At 58.2% G+C, this 15,072-nt stretch overlaps 2 protein-coding genes across 3 annotated transcripts in view; one reads left to right on the top strand and one right to left on the bottom strand.

The window, feature by feature from the left end:
• The window catches only part of TMEM120B (transmembrane protein 120B), a 35,794-nt gene extending 31,823 nt beyond the window's left edge, over positions 1 to 3,971 (top strand). The window contains exons 9-12 of one of the 2 annotated variants that reach the window (XM_039879380.1): positions 372 to 460; positions 1,432 to 1,496; positions 1,778 to 1,846; positions 2,347 to 3,971. In XM_039879380.1, the coding sequence (XP_039735314.1) occupies positions 372 to 460; positions 1,432 to 1,496; positions 1,778 to 1,802 (179 nt within the window). In that variant the 3' untranslated portion in view covers positions 1,803 to 1,846; positions 2,347 to 3,971. Of the gene's footprint in view, positions 1 to 371; positions 465 to 1,431; positions 1,497 to 1,777; positions 1,847 to 2,346 lie in introns of both variants that reach the window. The other variant, XM_039879379.1, reaches the window with a different exon arrangement.
• Positions 3,940 to 14,966, bottom strand: RHOF (ras homolog family member F, filopodia associated). The gene is made up of 5 exons (XM_039879382.1): positions 14,775 to 14,966; positions 14,409 to 14,496; positions 6,615 to 6,724; positions 6,392 to 6,526; positions 3,940 to 5,553 (listed from the first exon to the last, which is right to left on the bottom strand). Exons 1-5 carry the CDS (start codon positions 14,910 to 14,912, stop codon positions 5,389 to 5,391), a joined length of 636 nt encoding a protein of 211 aa, XP_039735316.1. The 5' UTR covers positions 14,913 to 14,966; the 3' UTR covers positions 3,940 to 5,388.
• Between the last annotated feature and the right edge of the window lie 106 nt (positions 14,967 to 15,072).

Below are 15,072 nucleotides of genomic sequence, written 5' to 3'. Positions count from 1 at the left end.
CTCCTGTGACCACAGCATCCCATTGTGTGGCACTGTCTCTTGCTGTCTTGTCATTGCACGCAGCTCCCAGCTTGGTGCTGCCATTCTTGCAAGCACCTTTCGCGTGCCTGCTGCATGCCTAGGAAAGCTCTAGAAATTTCTAGAGTACCTGGGGGCTCAGTCGGCTCCTAAGATAACCCGCGCTCTCTTGGTATTCTGGATAACAGATAAAGTGGGTTCAGACTGAGGTGTAGGTGTGTGTGTGGCGGCGGGGGCGGGGCAGTGGGAGAGGGATGTACCCAGGGCAGCCCCCTGCCCTCCGGGCAGGGAGGACCCAGCCACCTAAAGTAGAAGTGACACCTAATCCTCTGGGCTCCGTGCTCCCCCTGCAGGCTGTGTCCAGTTCCTGCAATATTATTACCAGCGGGGCTGCCTCTACCGGCTGCGGGCTCTGGGGGAGAGGAATCATCTGGACCTCACGGTGGGTGAGTAGCCCACCTGGGGGGTGGAGGGACAGGCACCGGCCCCTGACCGTTCCCCTAGACCTCGCCCTTAACTCCCCACACTGGGAGCATGTGCTAGTAAGGACGTAACGACACTCAAAGCCGGGGCTGCCAGCCTCTACCCAAGTTGCTTTTCATACGTTGCGGATTCTGTTTCAGCTGATGAGTTGTGAGGCCAGCCGTGTGCGATGCTGGCTTCTCTCTTACCTTTTTAAGTGTCTGGTTTTTGGCTGTGCTTTATAACATACGTAATGTTAGCCTAGTTCTGCCATGCGTATACATAGCTCAGTGTAGTATGTCTGCACGTGGATATGTCTATCTACACATACATCCACGTATATACGTTAGGAACATGTGCGTAACTGTTTTAACTCACAGTGGTGGGGACTCAATCAAAAGCTCGGAGATCCCTCACCTCAACTTTCAGGGGAAACGATTTTTAATAAAACTCTGCTATGTTTTGCGATGGTCTTTTCCATCGAATTATTCTGCAAAGGGGGCCCCACTTTGTCAAGACTCGACTGAAACGATGCGTTCAGAAGTCCCCTACAGAATGCAAATTAAAGAAATTGTTAAACACGCGCCCGGGGCATCAGCACTCCACAGTTTCCTGGGCAGTTTCCCGACCACACTCAGGGTCGTCAAGCCCACCTAGTGCATGGCAACTCGAGAGCAGCCGGGGAGCAGCCGGGGAGCAGCCGGGGAGCAGCCGGGCCGGTGACAGGCGTTCCGCACGTTCCCTGGGTTATTTTCATACGTTCCTAGTGCGCGCACATGTGCCTGTAAGAGGCGGAGGCTGTACCCGCCGCCCCGTGTGCGGGTGTGCGCGTGTGCGCGCCTGGCTAATCTCAGGGTGGGGGGCATGGCTGGGCGGTGGGGGCTTGGCGGGGCCGTGTGGGCAGCCGGACCCCCTCACACGGGCCCTTCACGCCCGGCCTCCTCTCCACAGAAGGCTTCCAGTCCTGGATGTGGCGGGGCCTCACTTTCCTTCTGCCTTTTCTGTTCTGTGGCCACGTGAGTCCCCGGGGAGTTTGTGTGTATCCGCTGCTCTGGGCTGACCCCTGGGAACGGAAGGTCCTCAGGCGTCTCCCGCAGTCACCAGCCAACCCCGAACTGGGCCCTGTGGGGTCCAGGGAGGCCAAGGGCAAGGGCTACTCAGGCCTAGGGGACCCCGGTTTCACTGAAGGGGGGTTGTCAGTGTCTCAGGGCAGTTGGTACCAGAAGGCGGGGGACCCTGGCCTTCCCACGAAGGTCCCGGGGGAATGCTGGGGTGAGCAGTGCCCTCTCCCTCCTAGTTCTGGCAGCTCTACAATGCAGTGACGCTGTTTGAGCTCTCCAGCCACGAAGAATGCAAAGAATGGCAGGTATGCATGTACCTGTGCGTGCGCCTGTGCGTGCGCCTGTGCATGTGCCTGTGCGTGTGCATGTGCGTGTGGCAGTGGGGGTGGTGTCCTGGGGAAGGCTGGGCCGGCTTGGGGAGAATTCTCCCCTCAGCCACCCCCTGTACCCCGCTCTGTGAGGCCCTGCTGCCCAGCCCGCTCTGCTCCTGGCGTCTGGGAGACTGTGGGAGGGAATTCGGGAGGCCAGGGAGGCACTCAGTGGAGGTTCACCCCCTCGAATGCTATGGGACTGAGGGAGGAGCCCTCCCCCACACGCATACCCAGGACCCTGCCTGACCCCGAGGGCTGCCCCACGTCACCCAGTCGGCCCAGATCTCTGCCTTCCGCTGGCAGAACCCCGCAGTTGGTGGGGTTGTGCTGAGGGGGCTCCGAGGCCCGGGGGTGGGGGTGGGCACTTCAGCAGGGCAGCTGATCCGAGCCGGCACAGCCTTTCCCCGCTGCCCCCTCTTCCTCCGGCCCGCCAGGTGTTCGTGTTGGCGCTCACGTTCCTGGTGCTCTTCCTCGGCAATTTCCTGACCACACTCAAGGTCGTGCACACCAAGCTCCAGGAGAACAGAAGCAAGGCGAAGACGCCGTGAGCCTCGGGGCTGTGCGCCTGGAGTCCCGGACTTTGAGACTGCAGGGGATCCCAGTCGGCACCCTCGCGGCCGATTTGCTCCCCAGCAGTGCCAGTGGCCCCTGGCAGCAGTGACCTCAGGGGCCAGCGCCCCAACCGGGAGCAGGGCCGAGGCCCTAGTCCCCCGCCTGGATGAGAAGGATGTGACCCCAGCCCGTCCTTGCAGTGTTAGCCACCCAGCCTCCCTATTTATGACGTATTTAATACCGAGTCCTCCCCACTTCCCTAGAACCTCCGTTCTCCCCCTGCCGCTCTTGGCCAGACCAGGCCAGTCTTCCTGGGGGAAGGCTAAGCCTCAGGGAGCCCCTGTGTCCCCACTCCCGCATTCCAGCCCCTCAGGGTGGGGTGTGGACGTGCCTCCTGGGATTGGATGTGTGACCTGCTACTTACAGAGTCCCAGGCGGGGGTGGACGGAAGCCCCTGGGCGTCCCGCGGGGCCTCCCAGCCTGGGCACGCCGTTTCTGCCATAAGCTCCCACCTCCTTCCGCCTCCCCCTGCCGTGGGGCCGGTATTTCAGTTCTCAGAGAACGCCTGTCTGTGCCTCATGCTCTTTGTGCTTCCCAAGTCTCCTGTCCTGGCCACCACAGGGGAAGTGGCCCTACCTCCCTGGGGCCTGGGGCTCTTGGCCCGTGGAGCAACTAGAAGGGGAGGACCTAAAGTGGGAGGGCTTTCTGAGGGTTGCCGGCAGAGGGCACCCCAGCCCCTGAATCGTTTGGGTGGTCTGAGGACATTTTTCTTCGACACTGAGTTGGGGTCTGCCCTTGGAGGCTTCCTGATCCCCAACCCCTTAGCTCACCTTCCCGAATCTTGCTGTGAGTACTCAGAGAGTGGCACTGAGACCCCCTCCACCTCCGAGGTGCTGGAATGTGTGGCAGTCTGAGCATCCTCACTACTAGGGGGCTGCACAGGGCAGGTCTGCCGGTCACCTCAGGCTAGTTCTGTATCCCTGGGGAGACTGAAGAAGAGAACGGGTCTGGTTGAATTTTCTGCCCCTCGTCCCAGACTGGAGCCTCAGCTGCCCCCTAATCACTGCCCTGCAGATGCCCTTCGGCCAGACCGCAGCCATGCTTTGGCTCTCAAAGGGGTTTCCATGTTTTTTAGGTACATTTTAAAAATGGGAAATGTCCCTTCCCCTCCCGTAAGATTCCAGATTTTTACTTTCCCTAGAAAAATAAAAAGACCTGGCAACATGCCCGCGGGGCAGCACTCGGTGGGCTGAGCTGCCTGTCTAGGGTGGCATGCTTGCTTTCCGGTCTGACGGAGGCCCCCCCTTCCCTTTCATCCCTGCCCGGCTTCCGGCTTTGGGCCTCCCATCCAGCTCTTTAGGCATCTGGGTTTGCCCTAGCCTAGGGCTCGGCAAACTTGTTCCTGTGAAGGGCCAGATGGTCTGTATCACTACTACCTTTGGCCCGCAGTCCATGCAGAAATGAATGGGTGTGGCTGTGTGCCAATAAAACTTTATTTACAAAAACACAGCGACCAGATTCGGCACACAGGCCATAGTTTGTTGACCTCTGTCTTAGACCATCCTTTGTCCATGAGGCCTTGGGTTCTGCTAGAACACTGTCGAGTCTCCAGAGCATGGTTGTGCCTTGAGGAACCTAGTTGGGGTCGGGTAGACCTCAGAAGCCTCTCCCTAGCAGCTGACTTCAGAGAGCCTCAGGTTTGGTGGGGGCCGCAGCACTGGGTAAGGTGGGGGCTGAGGCAGGAGCCACTGGGGAGGGCAGGAGCCATCATCCCATCCTAGGTAATGCTGGCCCCTGAGCTCATGCAGGAACCAGGCAGCTCTCAAACTCTGGGGTGTTAGAATCACCTGGGGCACTTGTTTAAAAACTCCCAGACATTCTGGAAGGATGTTCTGTGAATCTGCAGCTGGGGGGTCGTTGAAATCTGTTCTCGCAGGAGGCCAGATGTTCTAGGTTCCAGAACACACCATGGCAGAAGCCGTGGCTCTGAGGGGTAAAGGGAGCTTGAAGACTATTTACATGAGTCGGTGTCATCCTTTTGCAGACAGGCAAACGGTCTAGAGAGAGAACTGACTTGCCAGAGTCAGGAGCTGATGTCACTTTTCATCTTGGGTTTCCAGCAGAGGGAGGGCTGCAGGTCAGGAGACTTGAGCAGGGGTTGGAGGCAAGGGTGGGGGCAGGTCCAGGGTGTTTATTTTGTTGAGTTTCTTCTCTTTGGGGGCATGTGTGCCCAGCTCTGGAAAGATGGCAGCCAAGCCAAAGGCTGCAAGAAGTCCTCTGCGTGGGGCGGAGGGGGAAGGGTGGGTGGAGCGGTACCAGCCCTCATCTCCGGGGCTGTTGCCTGTGTTCTTCTGATAGGCTCGGGCCCATCCCAGCCCTGGAGCTCCCAGGGGAAGGAAGCAAGGAGCTGGAGGATGCAGCCGTGCCTATCTGGGGAGCCCAGGGAGGCTGGTGACACGGGAACAGCAGGCTTGGGGCCGTGGGGAACACTGCCAAATCCACGTTTATCCACATACTCAGTGGAGTTTGTCACTTCAGGAACTGGCTTTGAAGACCTATTGGGTGTGCAAAGGGGGACACACATGGCTGAGGGGAGGATGTGGAGAGGGCATTCCAGGGTCCTGGGGACAAATGCCAGTTCTAGGGTACACAGGGACTAAGTCTAGTGCCCTAACCAACTACCACGGAGGGTGCAGCTCCAGTGTGAAGCCCAGAGGTGAGTTCATGGTCAGAACCCAAGCTGGGAAAGGAGCGAGTTCCAGAATGTTCTAAGAGCCTCACCACGGGCTCTAGGCACCAAGCACTGGATACACCCAATTGCAAGTGTCCTTCGAAAGCTGGGGTTGGGGCAGGATCCCAGGGAGCAGCCTGGGCCTGGGGACCCGTCAGTCCTGTTCCGAGGGTCACGTGCCCGCCCGGAGGGGTCAGAGCAGCCGGCACAGCCGGTGCTGCTTCTGCCGCTGCGTTTTCTTCAGGGCGCTGAGGGCCACCTTGGCGGCCTCCCGGAAGACATCCTCCACGTTCTCCCGAAATTTAGCGGAACATTCCAGATAGAGGGCGGCTCGGATCTGTTCAGAGATGCTCAGGCCCTGGTGGGGGGAGGGGCCAGCATTAGATGAGGGGCCTGGAGCATGGAGGTGCCTCCAGATACCGCCTTGTGGGTTTAGGGCTGGCTCTGGGGGCTCTTGGAGCCGAAATCCTGGTGTGGGGCGCCTCTCTCCACCCCCGGGCTGGCCCCCACCAGTGCGTGGATGGAGCAGAGGGCCTGTTTGGTGTGGCGCTGCTGGGAGACACGGAGGCCTCCACCCTGCCATCTCTCCAACCGCCGGCAGAATCCGGGGCCGAATTCTGAGAAACGGGGCTGGTTGGGGTGTCTGCCAGGCCTGCGAGAAGAGATGAAGGCCTCGTGCCCCTCTTCCTTCTCGAAAGTACGATTAGGCAACTGAGCTTGCTATTAAAGTGAAAAGCATCTTTAATTCTAAAACAAATGTACTTTTCCTGATGCTTCTTTCTTTCATTAAACTTCATTCCTTTTATTCCCTCGGGCCTCTCCCTGAAGACCACGGGGTTTGGTTTTGCCTGTGACTCTCATGAGTTGGGTTCACGGCCCAGACTCTGGAGCCAGAGTGGCTGGAACGGCATCCTAGCTCCACTTCGGGTTAGCCGTGTGACCCTGGGCAAGCTAATTAACCTCTCTGGGTCTCAATTTACCTGCTGCAAATGGGGGACAGCGATTAGTACCTGCCTTGGGGTTATAAGGATTAAATGAGGTCAGTGACATGGACTAGCAACAGTTAACATTTCAAAGTTATCATCCTTAGGATCCTTTTTGCTCCGGTGGTTCCAGAGGCCACGAGGGCACCCCAGTTGCAGTGGCCAAAGGCCTGGGCTCCTGGCTGTGGGGTGGGGGCGGGGCCCCTGGCTGACCTGCAAGTAGGTGATGGGCTCCAGCTGGGCCGCCCGGAGCTTCCGCAGCTGCTCCTTGTCCTTCCTCAGGTCCGTCTTGCAGCCAATGAGCACCATAGGGGTCCCACGGCAGAAATGTGTGACTTCAGGGACCCACTGTGGAGGGAGAGGCCGGGGATCAGGGCTGGGGCCAAATCCGTGGCCCCCACCCCCAGAGGCAGGCTGGCTGGGAGACGGGCCTCACCTTAATGAGGACGTTGTCATAGCTGGTGGGGTTCATGACGTCGTAGCAGATGAGCACAAGGTGAGTGTTCTGGTAGGACAGGGGCCGCAGCCGGTCATAGTCTTCCTGCCCTGAAATGGGAGAGCAGGTGGGGGTCAGGGAGGCACGCTTCCTGCCCATCCGAATCCCCTGTGTGGGCTCAGATGTCCAAGGGGTCGGGGCCTCCTGGACAAGTCACCCCCGTCTCTGGGCTTCAGTTTCCTCATCTGGACAACACGTGGCAGCCCACAGTCCCCGATGGTAGCAACGATTACATGACATGAAACCCGGGTAGTGTTCAGAGCCGGGCCTGATCACAACTATGCGCTCGAAGCGCTGCTGCTGGCAATTATGCTGAGGACGGCTAACCCCCGTCACCTTGTCGGGGTGCAGACTGAAGCCACAGCCCCCGCCCAAAGATGCAGTTAACCAGTTAACCAGGGAGGGTGAGCCCAGGCCAACAGGTGGAATTCCTCCTGCCAGTTCCGGCAGATGCTGGCGGGGTGAGGGGCTGCTGGAGATAACGAGCTCGCTCCCCACCCAGATCCACCCCACACAGCAGCCGTCACCCCCACATCAGACACCTGGGGAGAGGAGAATGCTCCCAACAATGGGTCTCTCCCCAGTACCGCGGGAATCAGAGCCCAGTGCTGGGCTGGAGCAGCGGTGGGCTTGTTTTTTTTTATATAAATTTTATATCTACAATTTCAAACTTAACAAAAATTTCAAAAAACAGCACCAAGAACTCCTTTAGTCAGATCTACGGAGTGTTGACGTTTCACCACCCCATAAACGCTGAACCACAGGGGAGGCAGAGGCAGATGTGGCCTCCTCAGCCAGGGGTCTGTCCCTGCGGATCTCCTAAGAGCAGCAACAGTCTCTCACCTGCCACAGCACAAGTGTCCGGCTCGGGGAAGCAGGACCGGCATGGTGCTCTAGTCCAATCCCCGGCCACATTCAGACTCCACCAATAATGTCCTCTAGTACATTTTTCTTCCAAGCCCAGAAGCAGGCCTGGATTGATACACGGTACTTAGTCATCACGCCTGATATTTTTGAAAAACCCCCACAGTGAGGCCTGTGAGAGCCTTTGAGGCTCATGGGCGGCCCCCAGCCACCTCCACAGAAAGGGGAAGTGACTTTCTTCCACTGAACAGGAATCCCCCACCCCCGCCCCTGCTCCTCTCTCCAGCCTGCAGATGCCCCGAGTGATGCCAGCCTGCCCTCCACTCCCCCGCTGCTAAAGGCCTCTCGGGATAAGTGGCCTCTCCGGGAAGCATGGAAGGGCCATGTCCTGCTTCCGGCCCCCCACTGATGAGCACCCTCTCCCTTCCCACTCTCCCCTTCGACCCAGGACCCCGGATGATGTGCAGTGAACAGCTGCCACAGTTATGACGATGGCTGGGCCAGGAGGACTGTCCATGCCGTTGTTCAGCCCAAGTCCCCCCAACACCGGAGAACGGGGGTGGGGGTGCACATCCAGGCCCTCCTGCTTTCATCGCCACGAGCTGAAGAAATCCTTATCAGACAGTGGGAAACTGTCCCAGCATGCTATTCCAGCCCATCTCCTCCCCCTTTCTGTCACCAAACTGTCCCCTCTTCTAACGTTGGTCCGTGTCTTTCTAGACTTCTACTGTCCGATGGGGTAGCCGCCAGCCTCGTGAGGCTATTTAACATTAAAAATTCAGGTTCTGCATTACACTGGCCACATTTCAAGTGACTGACTGCCACACAGGGCAGTGGCTACTGTAACAGACAGGGCAGGTGTCAAACGTCTCCACCACTGGTCTCCTGCTGCCTCTCAGTGCGTCCATTCTTTACCTGGCAGCTGGACGGATCTTGAAACACAAGTAAGATCCTGCCCCTCTCTTCCCAACTGAAACACCTTCGGTGCCTCCCTATGGCCTTCGAGCAAAATCTGAACACCTCCCTGTGGTCCAGATGACCTGGGGCCCGCTGGCCTCGACCATCTCCCCCCGGCCACACCGCTCACTCACTGCCGTCCGGCCAAGGTGGCCTCCTTGCTGTTTCTCAAACCTCCTAAGCTCTTGGACCTCAGAGCCTCTGCACGTGCTGTTCCCTCCCCCCGGCATGCTGGGCCCTCATCTTTTCCCCATCTCCTTCCTCGCGTTTTATTTTTAATCATTCGGACTGACCGTCTTTTTTCCTTCCGCAGGATAATTGCCTTGTCTCTTTCTACTTAATACCACCTTGTGCTTTATATACTTTCTAGAATGCCCTTGCTCATAAATGATTCAGAAGTCCCGACAGCAACCACCGGATGTGCCAGTCAGGAAACCTAGGGACTCCCATGTACAAGGAGAGAAACTGCGTTTCAGAGAAGTGACGGGCCCCGCCCCAGGACGCGTGTCAGCGAACGGGCCGGGATTGCACCCCGGCTCGTTAAATCACAAGTCGAGCGTTCTGTCTGGGACCGGACAGCAACGCTTTTTCTCTGCTTTGTACATTGCAAAAAAAAAAAAAAGAAAAATTACGGGGTTCGAAGCACGACACGCGGTCTCACTCCCTTCCGGAAGCGTCACCGGGCCTGCTGAGCTCCCCGTCCTTCCTCATGCCTCCGGGCCGACTCCCCGCCACTTGCCATCACCCCCACCCGTTGTGCCCCCACGATCCCGCTCGTTTACTGCCTGTCCCCGCGGGACTAAGCAGCACCCCAAAGGCAGGCACCCTATCTGCCCTTTAAAATGACTCCTGGCACCCGGTGGGCGTCCAGTATTGGCTGCTGAAGTTGTTTAGCTCTGGCCAGAAGCAGCAGAGCCGAGGGCTGAGACCGGCCACCGGGTTTGGCGATTATGGCTGCGACGGTGTCGGCAGAGCTGGCGAAGGCAGACGTCGGGCTGAGAGGGTTGAAGGAGGAAGTGGGGCCAAGCCTGCTCCACCTCAGCACCCCCACCCTGCTGCTCCCTCTTCTGGAAGGCTCTTGCCCAGGTAGCGGCATGGCACGCTCCCTCCTTTTCCTTCAGGTCTCTGTAGAAGTGTCACCTTCTCGGAGGGAGCCGTCGCAACGGCTCTGAAACGGCCTCCTTCCCGGGTTACCCCACAAGCCACCAAGCCTCTGTTTTTCCTCCTCCCATGTATCACTCACTACCTGATGTCCTGATAGTCTTCCGTTTTTCTTTTTTTTTTTTTGGTCTCCCCCATGAGCACTCGTGCCTGCTGAGGACAGGAGTCATCGCTGTCTGTGCTGCTCACTGTCAACCCCCGAGACTCGGGTCAGCTCGGCAAACGTCTGACAAACGTATGAACAAGTGAGTGTGTGCGTGAAATGCAATGACAGTCCCCACGGCTCTCAGCCTTTCCAAGGACGCTGTGCTTGTATCTCTTGTGTAAAGTTCAGCCGCTGCTCTGAGAGGTAAGCTGGGAGGGGAGGGTTCTTCCTGTCAGCGGCCCACGTGGCTGAAGGGGCATCTCTCAAGGTCATAGACAGGCTCCCCGGGAGCTGGAGCACCAACTCAAATCCAAGGTCAACTGCCTGCCAAGCCACTCTAAAATGCCAGTTCTCTCAGGAAGCCTTCCACAGCCTTCCCAATTGGGAATTAACCTCTCGGCCTCAGTTTCCTCATCTGTGAAGTAGATATGTGAGAAGCAGGCGAGCCTTGATGACAATACTAATAAAAACGGTTACTATCGAAAGTACTTATTGGCAATGCTCGCTCATCATATGCCAGGCCCCATGAGAAGCCCTGGCCTGCACTGACTCATCATTCTTCACTATGACTATTAGAGCTGTTATTATCCCCATTTTACAGACGCAGAATCTGAGGAACGGAGAGGCGAATTAACTCGTCAAAGGTCACGCAGGTCAGAGAAAGCTTTGGAAATAACAGAAGACCGTAGGTAGAACTATTGGGGTACCTCTGTCTACCCCAAAGGGTACAGAGGTGTTGTCCTTACCCTATATAGCCCAGCTCTGACCAGGTGAGGAGGAGAAGGCTGCCAGCGTTTCAAGAACGAGAGGGACTCTGGGAGGGGGACGACTGTGCCTGGCCCGACTTCCCCCAGGATTCCGTGTGGGCCTCCACCCAGGGACCAGGCTGGCCCATGTTAAGACTTCCAGGTGCTGTTGACCTCAGTCTCCTTGGGAGGGGTGGAGTGTCCTAGACACCTCTCTCACATGAGTCAGGAGGGCCAGGCTGCAGTCAGATTCGTGTCCTATGACCTTGGTACCTTCCCTCTCTGGACCTCAGTTTCCTTATCTGGAAAAGGGGGTGATAACCCTGGCCCTGATAGTTAAAGGAATTATATAGGCTGAGCAATGATGGACCAAGGTGAGGTCCAACTGCTACTGTGCTTACTACTAAAACAGAAACTTCTGAGGGGCAGGGGCCCGGCTGGGGGGTTCTAACCCTGGATCTTTAGACCGAGGGGGTCCTCCAGCCACAGGTGGTACTATTACCCTCCCATTTACCCACAGTGATGCCAAGGCTTAAAGGGGCCGAGTCACCTGTCTACAGGCGCACAGCGGCCCCACCCTGGCTTCTGCAGATGGGTGTCAAATGTTTAAAAAAGCCTCAGTTACGAGGCTTTTGTTGCTGGCGAGGAAAGTTCTCTGGGGCAGGGAGGAAGTGAGGCTCCGCTATTTCCTTTGCGGGAGGCTTTGCTGCGACAGTCATCTTTCTGGGGGAAGGGGTCCCCAAGGCCTGCGGCTAGGTTCAAGACAGAGGGTGTCATCAGGCCACAGTGGTCCCCAAATCAGCTGGAGGACATACATAGGACAGGTGGGTCCCAGCTCTGGCCAGAGTGTTGGTCATGGGAGGAGTACAGGCAGCGTGAGAAGGTGAAGCTTCCAGAAGAGGAACCCACTTTTAGTAGGGCTACTGGGGCCCGCCCACCTGCATGTCCTCCCTGGAGACTGACGTGGCTGGGCTGGAGCAGTACCGGCCTGGAGCTGCGAGCGTGTGCTAATGATCCGCGGCTCCTGCTCCCCGAGCCTCCAGTGCTCCTGGCCCCTAGACGCCCTAGCAAATCCTCCGTCCCCCGCCTTCCTCCTGTTCCCACCTCAGGCCGAGAAGGGGACCACAGCTCCCCACCACCCTGGGCAATCCCCACCCCAAGGCCCAGATAACTCCGCCTCTGGTGTCTTAACATCCCACCTCACCCGCCCCCGCTCTGCCCAGGAAACTTCAGAGCTCACCACAGCTTCCTGCCTCTGAGGGTGTCGGGCGGCAGGCAAGGCTGCTGGGCCATGGCTGCAAACACAGCTCTCACCTTCAGAGCTTGGGAGCTCTGTCACCCCCCCCCCCATTCACCCTCCCGCTGCTTTTGTGTCTGTAACTGTTTCTGCGGGATGGAGACAGGTAGCCAGGCTGGCCTCCCCTGTGGGATGCTGTGGCCCAGGTCCTGGGAGTGAATGAAGTCCAGCCTCCCAGGGGGCCACCCGTCCCAGGGCTCTGGTCATCAGTGGTTGGTTGGAAAGATGCCACACTGTACCCCACCTCCTCCCACCCTTGCCATGGGGTCTAGCCCATTGGGTTCTAGAACCTTCTACAATAACCTTTATTAGATTCATCTCTTGCTCGCCGACTCTCTTTCTGTGGTCACCTAGTCAATCTTTTCTGCCACATTCTCCTGCTATCTGTCCACCTCATGGGTAGAGACAGACATCATCGCCGTTAGCACAGAGGACCTCTCCAGGGGCGTCTCTGCGTTCAGACTTATCCTTCACCCACGGCACAGTCATCCCACAAGCCTCGCTCTAGGACGAGTGCTGTGCTGGGCACTGGCTTGTGGAAGACGAAGGGCCCAGTCTTTCCTTCGCGCTCTTCCTGACAGCGGGCTTCCCAGGTGAGGACCGGTCACAGCGGGACACCCCTGAGGAGGGAGCTGTCACAGCTCTTCCTTCCTTCCCTGCACTGTCCTGCTGCCTGTGGGGACTGCTAGGAAGAGTCATGCTGAGAAACGGGTGGGGGCTAAAAAATCACAATGACAACACAGCTCTCCTTGAGAGCCAGCCCCAGGGTGAGGCGCTGCCCGTCGCCTGGGCCTGCTGTATTGCTCAGGACGATTTTAGGCCTGATTACATGTGAGGAAACCAAGACCCAGGCATCCCCATGACGCCTGGCCAAGGAGCCAGCACAAGGAGGGACTGTCACTGCTTGGGGCTATAGAGCAGGGGACGAAGCTCTCTCCATCCCTACCGAAGCAGCTCTTAGAGCAAATCCGTTCTTACACCAAGTAGAAGCTTTCCAGAACCTTCACGTGGCAACCTACGCTGACATGTTCTTTGAGCACCTTTCTCTGGGTGAGACCAGAAAGACCAGAAGTCCAGCGCTGGATGTGATAGAGCAGGCTTACGTGAACAGTGAACCCTGGGGACCTGATGGGAGATGCCCTGAGGGAAATCCCGGACTCTTCCGGCCCCACCCACAATGTTAATGAACCTGCCCCCCCTTCCCGGACAGGAAACATGTGAAACCGAGAGTCCCAGACACACCAGGGTTCTTACTGCTCTTGTGGCCACACCCTCAGGAATTCCTCAGAAGCCTTTAGCTTTCCCAGTTCACCCATGGGAGGCTTGGCCCCGAGTTCTGGGAGCAGCCCTGCCAGACCCTCGTCTAACAAGAGGGGGACGGTCCACAGAGGCCACTGCATGGAAGGTGGGAACACACCCAGACAGCAAAGCCTGCCAAAGGCAGGAACGGAAGAGGGGTCTGGGGCAGGGATAGCCCCTCCCCATCCTCTCCAGGTGTTGCGAGAGATGCTACTGGCAGCTCTGGACGGGGCTGGATTTTGGCTCCAAGACCAGAGACTTCACCTCATACATACAAGGCTTGTCTGGGGAAGGGGCACCCGATGACGAGGTTCTGTATAAGTCACTAAACACTGAGTCACAGGTCACTAAACACTGTGTCATGGAGGTAGGGGTGAGGCCTCAGCTGGGGATCCTGACCTATGCTCCCCAATGTTGACTCAGTCCAGAGGGGAGCCAGGGCAAGATGGAAGCTCTCTGAGGACAGACAGTTCCACCCACCAGTGTATCACCCAAATCCTCTTACTGGTCTGCTTTTCCCACCCATCCCCCAACAACGAGGACTCTGAGGACTAACGCAAGCAGCATTCATCCACTAGGAGCTGCAGGTAGTCACTCTCATTCCAAGAGCTCTGTTCCTTTCTCAGTGCTTGGTTTCTTCCAGGAAACCAACAAGGCACAGAACTGTAGCCACAAAATCCTAAAACCACAGGCTCAGAATTTCGGAGCGCAAAATACCAGAATCCCGTACTGTAGCCCATGGAATCCCAGAAGTGTGGGAATCAAAATTTTCATCCATGGGAACCTGAGCTTCAGGACCGTCTGCCACAGACTTTCGGAGTCACAAGCTCTGATCTGTTGCCCAGAGCATTCTAGAAGCATAAGACTCAGAAATGTTGCCCACGGACTCCATACAAGAGGACTCAAATCTACAGCCCACACAATCTTAAGAGACCATAGCAGGTCACACGAAATCTGAGCACCATAGGAAGCAGAAAGAAACCTACAGGATTTTCTAGAACCACAGGGGAGGGACGAAGCAGAGGGCTCTCAGCACTTGAGCGCTGGGTGGTGGCCCAGAAGCTCACCGTGTCCAAATTCTCTCCTTTTACAGATGGGGCGACTGAGGCCCAGGAGGCTGAGAGGGCCACCAAGCCGGCGCCTCTCTGCGGCCCCCAGGAGTAATGGGGCTGTCAGAGCCCCGCGGAGGCTGGCGGCCAGGGATGCCCAGATGGGAGACACCCTGCGGGCGGCCTCGAGGACCCTCCGCGCGCAGCCGCACTCACCGGCAGTGTCGTAGAGGTTCAGGGTCACCTCCTTGCTGCCCACTGTCACGCTGGCCGTGTATTTCTCGAATACGGATGGGGCGTAATGCTGTAGATGAAGGAGTCAGGTTGGTTCTTAGGGATGTGGCGGGGTCCCGGGGTCCAGCTGGACTCCTCCCCACTTTCCACTGTCGCCCCATCCAGCTCGGCTCCCCCACCCCCTGGGCTCTGGAATTCCCAAGGGAGACCCCCAGGGAAGCGGCCGACTTTCCCCGAGCAAGACGCCGGGGACCCGGGGTCCGGGCTTGGGGTGCAGGCCCTTGTCCCCAGTGGTCCCGAGCCCGACCCCCGCAGCCTACCCGCCTCCGGCACCCCGGAGGGCCTCACCTCGGGGAAGGAGCCCTGGCTGTACACCATGAGTAACGAAGTCTTGCCGCATCCTCCGTCGCCCACGATCACGATCTTCAGCTCTTTCCTGCCCGGGCCCGGGGCGGCGGTCGGGGCCGGGGTCTCTGAGGCGTCCATAGCCGGGAACCCGCGGCACTGGCAGCAGCGCGCCAGGCAGAGCCCTGGGGTTGAGAGATCCGAGGCGGGGGCGGGACCCAGGGGAGGGGCTAGAAGAAGCCCCGCCCCCTTCGAGCCGGCACCGCCTCCGCCAGGCAGCCACCCGGGCCGACCTCCCAGC

Source organism: Pteropus medius, unplaced genomic scaffold (genome assembly GCF_902729225.1).
Source record: "Pteropus medius unplaced genomic scaffold, Ma_sr-lr_union100, whole genome shotgun sequence".
NCBI classification, from domain to species: Eukaryota; Metazoa; Chordata; class Mammalia; order Chiroptera; family Pteropodidae; genus Pteropus; species Pteropus medius.
This window is presented reverse-complemented; position numbering and strand designations above follow the sequence as displayed.